The 7765-nt window shown below is 41.8% G+C and overlaps 3 protein-coding genes across 3 annotated transcripts; 2 read left to right on the forward strand and 1 right to left on the reverse strand.

Annotated features, from left to right (window-relative positions):
• Positions 1-33: 33 nt before the first annotated feature.
• On the forward strand, positions 34-1989 carry SS1G_13259 (hypothetical protein; the record flags this gene model as incomplete). The annotated part of the gene is made up of 1 exon (XM_001585693.1): positions 34-1989. One exon carries the CDS (start codon positions 34-36, stop codon positions 1987-1989), a length of 1956 nt encoding a protein of 651 aa, XP_001585743.1.
• Positions 1990-2794: 805 nt separating this feature from the next.
• On the reverse strand, positions 2795-3352 carry SS1G_13260 (hypothetical protein; the record flags this gene model as incomplete). The annotated part of the gene is made up of 1 exon (XM_001585694.1): positions 2795-3352. One exon carries the CDS (start codon positions 3350-3352, stop codon positions 2795-2797), a length of 558 nt encoding a protein of 185 aa, XP_001585744.1.
• Positions 3353-4307: 955 nt separating this feature from the next.
• On the forward strand, positions 4308-7192 carry SS1G_13261 (hypothetical protein; the record flags this gene model as incomplete). Its single annotated transcript, XM_001585695.1, has 3 exons — positions 4308-4352; positions 4650-6961; positions 7018-7192. 3 exons carry the CDS (start codon positions 4308-4310, stop codon positions 7190-7192), a joined length of 2532 nt encoding a protein of 843 aa, XP_001585745.1.
• Between the last annotated feature and the right edge of the window lie 573 nt (positions 7193-7765).

Genomic DNA, 7765 nt, shown 5'->3' on the forward strand with positions numbered 1-7765 from the left:
ACCTATAAGCTTGTCAGATTTGCCTTTGACGTTATGAGGTCCGTTCTCAAGAAGCACGATAGTCTCCGAACACCCAGTAATCTCGCAGGCTTCATCCCAATCATTGGTGATGCAGTCGATCAAGGAGAGGAGGAAATCAAAGTTGCGACTTTCAAACTGCTTAGTACAATTGTCAAGGTACCACTGAAAGTTGACGGTGATGGGACAAATCTTTACCGAGTCGCCACAGCTGAAGCTATCAAATGTATATCTGGATCTTCTTCGACCACCTCGGATATTGCTCAAGCTGCTCTAAAATTAATTTCGGCTGTTCTGAGAGACCGTAGAGATGTTCCTGTTAAGGATAGATCAGTTGATGATATCCTAGAGAGAATGAAGGATGATATGACAGAGCCAGAGCGACGCCATGTTACATTTAATTTCTTAAGAGCCGTGTTGGACTCCAAGGTCGAGACTGCAGCAGTATACGATATTCTTGACTACGTCGGTACAGTGATGGTAACAAATGACGACAAAGATACTAGAGACTTGGCACGTGGTGCATATTTCCAGTTTCTTAGAGATTTCCCGCAGAAAAAGAGTCGATGGACAAAGCAATTGGCATTCATCGTTGCAAATTTGAAGTACGATAGGGAAGGTGGAAGATTGTCCATACTGGAAGTCATTCACCTACTTTTGTCGAAGTCTTCGCATGACTTTGTTCAAGAAGTTTCTGCGACATGTTTTGTGCCATTGATTTTTGTTCTTGCAAATGATGACAGTGAGAAATGCCGCATGGCAGCGGGAGAAGTTCTCAAGGAAATCTTCAAGAGAGCTGACCAGGAACGTATGACGACTTTCCTCACTCTCCTTCGATCATGGATCAAGCAAACCGAGAATACTTCAGTTGTTAGGTTGGCCTTACAAACGTATGGATTCTACTATAATTCTCAATCCGAAGTGGAAGATACAGATGTCAAAATCCTACTCGCATCTGTTTCTCAGACCATTGAAACAGCAAGCGATCATGAAGCAGATTGGGAGTTAATCTATGCAGCCCTCCAACTTACTGCGACGATGTGTCAGAAATTTCCCGATACACTCTTCTCTTCTAAGACATCAGCTTTATGGTCAGCTGTACGAGTATGCTTATCATACCCTCATGCATGGGTTAAATTATCCTCAGCAAGGCTTATCAGTACATACTTTGCAGACTATGCAAGAACTAATGCTGAAGCTGGCCTCGAAGGTTTGCCTCTTAAGGGATCCCGTGGCATCAAACTCACTGGCGATGACATTTCTGATTTCATTCGCCGCATAGTTGGAATGTATAAAACACCCGGACTTACCGAATTACTCGCAGAGGAAATTGTCAAGAATCTCATCTTCCTTGGTCGCTGCGCCGGTTCCAATAATCTGAAATGGAAATCATCTCAAAAAGCCGACGCCGAAGAGGAAGATTTGGAAGCTGAGGCTGAGGCTGAGGATGAGGAAGAAGTTGTTCAAAACACAGCTCTACAATATCTTTTCGGACGCTTATCATTCATATTAAGAAGAGAAACTTCACCACCTCGAGCATCCGCCTTAGTCCCCAAAACCTCGGCACTCCAACTCCTCCAAATCCTCAGCAGTAAACTCGAACCAGAATCCCTAATTCCATCCCTCCGCACCATCATCCTTCCTCTACATAATTTGACGGATCCCTCGATCCCAATGCCTTATTCCACCGATGATCTCTTCCGCAGTAATTACGAAGCGCTCAAGACATCCAGTGAAGAATTACTCGAGACGCTGAAGAAGAGAGTAGGCACTCAGGAGTATTCCGATGCGTTGTTGAAGGTTAGAGAGGTTGTTAAGGAGAGGAGGGCTATGCGGAGTGGAAAGAGGAAGATTGCGGCCGTTAGTCAGCCAGAGAGGTTTGGGGAGGAGAAGAGGAGGAAGGGGGAGAGGAAGAAGGAGAGAAGGAAGGAAAGGGGTGCGGAATATAGTAAGAAGAGGAATGTTTGGTAGGGTTTTGGGTGAATTGTGCTGTGTTGTGTTGATGGGATGGGATGGGATGGGCTTTGTGTATTGGGGGTGTTATGGGTGAGAAGGGGAGTTGATGGGTAGGAAAATTGTATCTTTTATGAAGGAAAGGATTGATAGTTTGGCATTGGAGAGTAGAATAGAAGAATACTAGTAATTATTTAGTATATGTTTGAGTGTTTTAGTGCTTCAGAGCAGAATTTATGTCATTGTTCATCATGCCGTGGACATGTTATTTATTTGTACATGGCATTTCAATCGTAAGATTACATTCCCGAGTCATTCTCTTTCCTACGGCATGTGTCTTGTCTTCTAGTAACTAGTAGGTATTGATATAGAATAGAGCTTCGGATCTATTTTATCATTTTATAAATACATATTTCCCACATCTTTCGGACGATTCAATACAGGTAGATTAGAGATGAATTTGTGAGGGAAGAGAAATTTGTCTCTGTTTTGTTGGAGTCGTGCTCTATACGGACTTTATGTGTATGGTATCATACATTCCTGAACTTCTCTCATATGGTTCAATTCATGATGCTTGAAGTTTTGTACAAAGACTTCGTCTTGCTAGGTTTGAGGTTGTTGGTTGTGGTTGTGTGGTATTTCGGGATGTTTTTCCGATGTTGGTTTTTCGTTGAGGTTGCCTTTGAGGGTTTCGTCTAGTCGTTGGTTATTTACAGTGGCTCCTGCGATGGATATTTGCCAGTAGGTCTCGAGATTTCCAGTCCATATCTGGATCACAAGCATCCAATAAACCTCCCCACTACCCTACAATCCCCAGTATCTCCTAATTCGCCGGCCCTCCAATCCCCGCATTCCCTTCTCCCTCTTTTCCCCTCCCCATGCCATCATTATCCTTCTTCCTCTCCGTCCTCGTCCCATCATTCCAAAACTCCAAATTCCCATCCTCACTCAACGTCCCCTTCTTAACAAGCATCCCCTGTTCCCTCATCAAATCCTCAATCGTTAACTTGCGATCACCAAAGATACCTAGATGATCTGATATTACATGACGGTTTTTACACGAGGGACAGGTGATGAGTACAGAGCCGGAATGATAGCCTTGTTTTGATATGCGGTGTGTACTGCGCGCTGAGCAGGGTGTACAGGTGAAGGTTAAGTCGTAGGAGGGTTGGGGGGCGCGGGGTGGAGTGGGAGAGGGAGAGGAGGGGGGGGAGGTGAGGGGTTTGGTGGCGTAGGCGCGGGTGCTGGGTTGTGTGCTGTGGGATGGGAAGAGTGTTTGTGTTGGTTTTGATGCGCAGATTCGAGGGCCTGCCTTACAAGTTGTGTGGCGTGAGAGAGATAGAGTGCGAAAGGCTGAGAAGGGAGAGATTTTGAGAGACATTGTGAGGTTTGTTGTGTTTTTGAGGCTGGTCGTGATTCTTGATTGGATGGGAATAGAGGGATTTGGTTGGAGATTTGGAATCGCGGAAGCTTCGTGTGCTCGTAGAGACTTGTTTCAAGAGGATTGGGGAACTGGTTGGATGAGTTGCGAGAAAAGCGGTTTTGAGTAAAAGTTCTTGATGGAGTGGAAGTTTGGGGAAGGCTTCAGAATTTGGTAAAGTTGTTTTTCACCGCCTTTTATTGTTCATGATTCTGCCGGAAATGACGAAGTGTAAGTGTAAGGCTATGGAAGAGCTAGAAAAATGGAGTAGGTTACTAGTACAGTACTAGTAGAAATGAAATGTAGTTAGAAGAGCTGAGAGGTTTATTGTATTATAACTAATTTATCAGTATTTTCAAAGCCTTTTGGCATTTACAGCAATACAGCTATTGTTACATTTATAATAAATTTCTAGAACAGTATAAATCCCATAATATTCTTTGAGATGATTTTTATATACCCGATATACAGCTTCAGATTTCATTCGCCGCCTTTACTATCAAGGACTAGTGACAGAATACTATGGGTGACTAAACTAAACCTAGGGCCATCAAGTACGGCAGTAGTTAATCCGAATCCGAAACTATTCACAGTCTCGAATTTGAACCTTCAAGAACTTGTTCGTTCATTGTTTTGCCTTCTTAAGAACTCATTTTCTTGTTTCTTATGTTCTTACAGTCAAGCACATTCTCTCAGATTTTCTACAACGTATTAAATTTCTTCTACCTCATTTGGTTATTATCCGCCTTGACAGAATTACATGGCAATTGTCGAAGCCTAGATCTTATCTAACCCCGCGCCGCGCCATACAATATCGAGGGAACTTCGATTTATTCTCACTACTGGAGATTCAGCATAAGGATTCTTTTACCTCGGGGGACTGAAACACTCAAGAGGAAGCTGAATATTCTCGAAGATGATTTCAGGGCGTGGTAGAGCGAGGATTCGTGCGCCTCGGAGGGTATGTAATTCACTTCCTTTTTACTTCAATATTTCATATGCTCTTTTTTGTGAACGATAATACCTAGTACATCCACAAATACATCCACATAAAATTTCAAAGCTTCATTTGTACAAAGTGCAGCATCGAGTAATCAAAGATGACTCCTCCTCAAGCACAGTTATTTGATTCTGCGATTGCGCATGCCTTGAAACCAAGTCAGGTGGTAGTCCGCCCTGCAGCATTTTTCCTTCAATCGCAAACATATCTGACCCTTTCTTCGTTCTCGGCTGACTTTTTTATGTTCCTTTACAATAGGCTTTCGGACGCGCGGGAGCACAAAATGAATTCGAGATTCAGTGGGATATTTTACAAAATGCCCTCCAAGAGATTCACGAAAAGAATGCCGGAACACTCTCTTTCGAACAACTCTATCGAGCATCTTACAAAATCGTTATGAAGAAAGAAGGGGATCTACTTTATGATAGGGTCAAAGTTTTCGAGGAACAATGGTTTGCAGGAAAAGTGATGCCGGCTATTAGGAAACTTATTACTACAAACTTGGTTAATGTGGCTACCGGTGGTGTTTCTGGAACCGCGGCAAACGAACGGAGACTTACCGGCGAGCAATTTCTGGAAGGATTGAAAGCTTCATGGACGGATCATAATGTTTGTATGAGTATGACAGCAGATGTACTCATGTATATGGATCGTGTCTATTGTAGCGACAATCGTAAGGCTTCCATTTACATCACTTCCATGGGCCTCTTTCGAGATCATATTCTTCGTTCACCACTGTTAGAAAACTCAAGCATCATCACTTTCGATATTCTAAATTCGGTTATATTAGACCAAATTGGAATGGAAAGAGAAGGAGATGTCATCAATAGACATTTGATCCGTTCTGTTATCTACATGCTAGAAGGTCTCTACGAAACCGACGAGGAGAACGAGAGTGACAAGCTATATCTTACTGTCTTTGAACCAGCATTTTTGGTAGCTAGCAGGAAGTTTTACCAAGCCGAATGTCAAACATTGTTGAGGGATTCTCCTGCAAGTACTTGGTTACGTCAAACGAAAAGGCGCCTAGATGAGGAGAGTGATCGGTGTGACACGACTATTTCAAGTTTCACAATCAAGAAAATTCATAAAGTTGTCGAGCAAGAATTGATCAGCAGTCATCTGAATGAGTTTCTTGCGATGGAGGGAAGTGGATTGCAAGCAATGATTGAAAATGATCGATTTGATGATTTGGCCATTTTATATCAACTCATTAGTCGCATAGATCCAAGCAGAGATCCACTGAAGGTTGCACTACAAGCTCGTGTGGTACAGCTAGGGTTGGAAATCAACAAAATCATCTCTAATGGTGATTTCGGTGGTTCTGTGGCAGCAGAAGATAACAAAGCTGAAGCAGAAGAGGAGGATGCGGAAGGTTCGAAGAAGAAGGTCAAACCAATGAATGCGGCTGCGAAGCAAACTCTTGCAGCCATCAAGTGGGTTGATGAGGTTTTACGATTGAAGGATAAGTTTGACAATATGTGGAGGACGTGCTTTATGGAAGATCTCATCCTACAAACAGCTATCACCAAAAGCTTTTCCGATTTCATTAATCTCTTTGATCGATGTTCCGAATTCGTCTCCCTGTTCATCGATGACAACCTCAAGCGTGGAATCAAGGGCAAAACCGAACTTGAAATTGATGAAGTTCTGGATAAGGCCACTACTTTACTCCGATATATTCAGGATAAAGACATGTTTGAGAGATATTACAAAAAACATCTTGCGAAACGTTTACTACTCAACAAGTCGGAAAGTACCGATGTCGAGAAGCAAATGATTTCAAGGATGAAACTAGAAATTGGCAATTCGTTTACGACAAAACTGGAGGGCATGTTTAAGGACATTACAATGTCTGAAGAACTTAGTTCTAATTATCGCAATCACATCAATAATCTCGGAGATAAAGATAAGAACCAAATCGAGTTGTCTGCTATTGTTCTCTCTACGAATTGTTGGCCTACGGAAATCATTGGTGGTATTCCATCGCAAGAGGAAGGTCCTCGACAATCTTGCAATTGGCCTCCTCAATTGCAAAAGTTACAAGATTCTTTCAAAGCATTTTACCTCAAAGATCGCAATGGCCGAATGTTAACCTGGTTAGGAAATCTAGGTAATGCTGATATTCGTTGTAATTTTCCAGCTATTCCAGGTGAGACAGGGGCGAAGGGTAGGGAGCGGAAGTACGAGTTGAATGTCAATACTCATGGCATGATCATTTTGATGCTTTTCAATGATTTACAGGATGGACAAGAATTGTTGTATGAAGAAATACAACAACGTTTGAATATTACCGATAAAGACTTACCGCGTGCTCTTATGCAACTTTCTGGTCCACTAAAATCTCGAGTTCTTCTTAAGAAACCTGGGAAACCTAACGAATTACCTAAAATGGGCGATACCTTCACATTGAATAGTTCTTTCGTCAGCAAAACTGTCAAGATTAAAGTTCAACCAATAGGTGGACAATCAAGCAAGGTTGAAGGAGCTGATGAGAGAAGACAAACCGAGGAAAGAAATGATGAGCATAGAGGAAGTGTCATGGACACGGTCATTGTGCGAATTATGAAGTAAGTTTTCATTTGCTAATTATGAGATGATGCTCTATACTAAGTAAGAATAATAGGGCACGTAAGGAATGTCCTCATCAACAACTTGTCGCCGAAGTCATCTCTCAACTTTCACAACGCTTCCAGCCAAATATCAACATGATGAAACGAAGAATAGAAAGTCTTATTGAAAGAGAATATCTGGAAAGAATTGAAGACGCTAATATTCCAACATACCGGTATTTGGCTTGATCTTTTGAGCTATTTTTTTCTATCGGAATTATTATATGTATTTTGCTGGAAAGAATATGTTTGTGGAATTGATTCGGGATATTTTTGGGATATATTTTTCTTTTCCTTTATATTCTACTCGCTTTGACATTTCATTGCATCGCTTGGGAATGGTTATTTCAATTGGAGCTAGGGTGTGAAAAAGGAATGGCATGAATGGATGAACAAATGAATGGCTTCGCTGGCGTACACTAGGGTTGGGAATAACATCAGATGAGATTAATTATATGATTATAATGAAGAAGTTTAAGCGAAAGGAAAATTGGTGAGATAAAATGAGGGAGACAAGAGAGATTAGTTGAGTTTAGATGGATGAAGAATGATGTACAATGGCTAGACTACGCTAGGCTAGGCTAGGAGAATAGCTTGTATGAGAAATGGTATAGAGTTTTCATGTGCTTTTGATGCATGTAGGAGATGATGTGATAAGATTTTTATAACTTGAAGTTGTTAGTTTGAGTTAAGTTTGTAGATGGGTTTATTTAGTGGGAAGTGTGAAGGGTGAAGGGGAATTCAAAAGGGAGGAGGTGAAGG

Source organism: Sclerotinia sclerotiorum, genomic scaffold (genome assembly GCF_000146945.2).
Source record: "Sclerotinia sclerotiorum 1980 UF-70 scaffold_24 genomic scaffold, whole genome shotgun sequence".
Classification (NCBI taxonomy): Eukaryota; Fungi; Ascomycota; class Leotiomycetes; order Helotiales; family Sclerotiniaceae; genus Sclerotinia; species Sclerotinia sclerotiorum.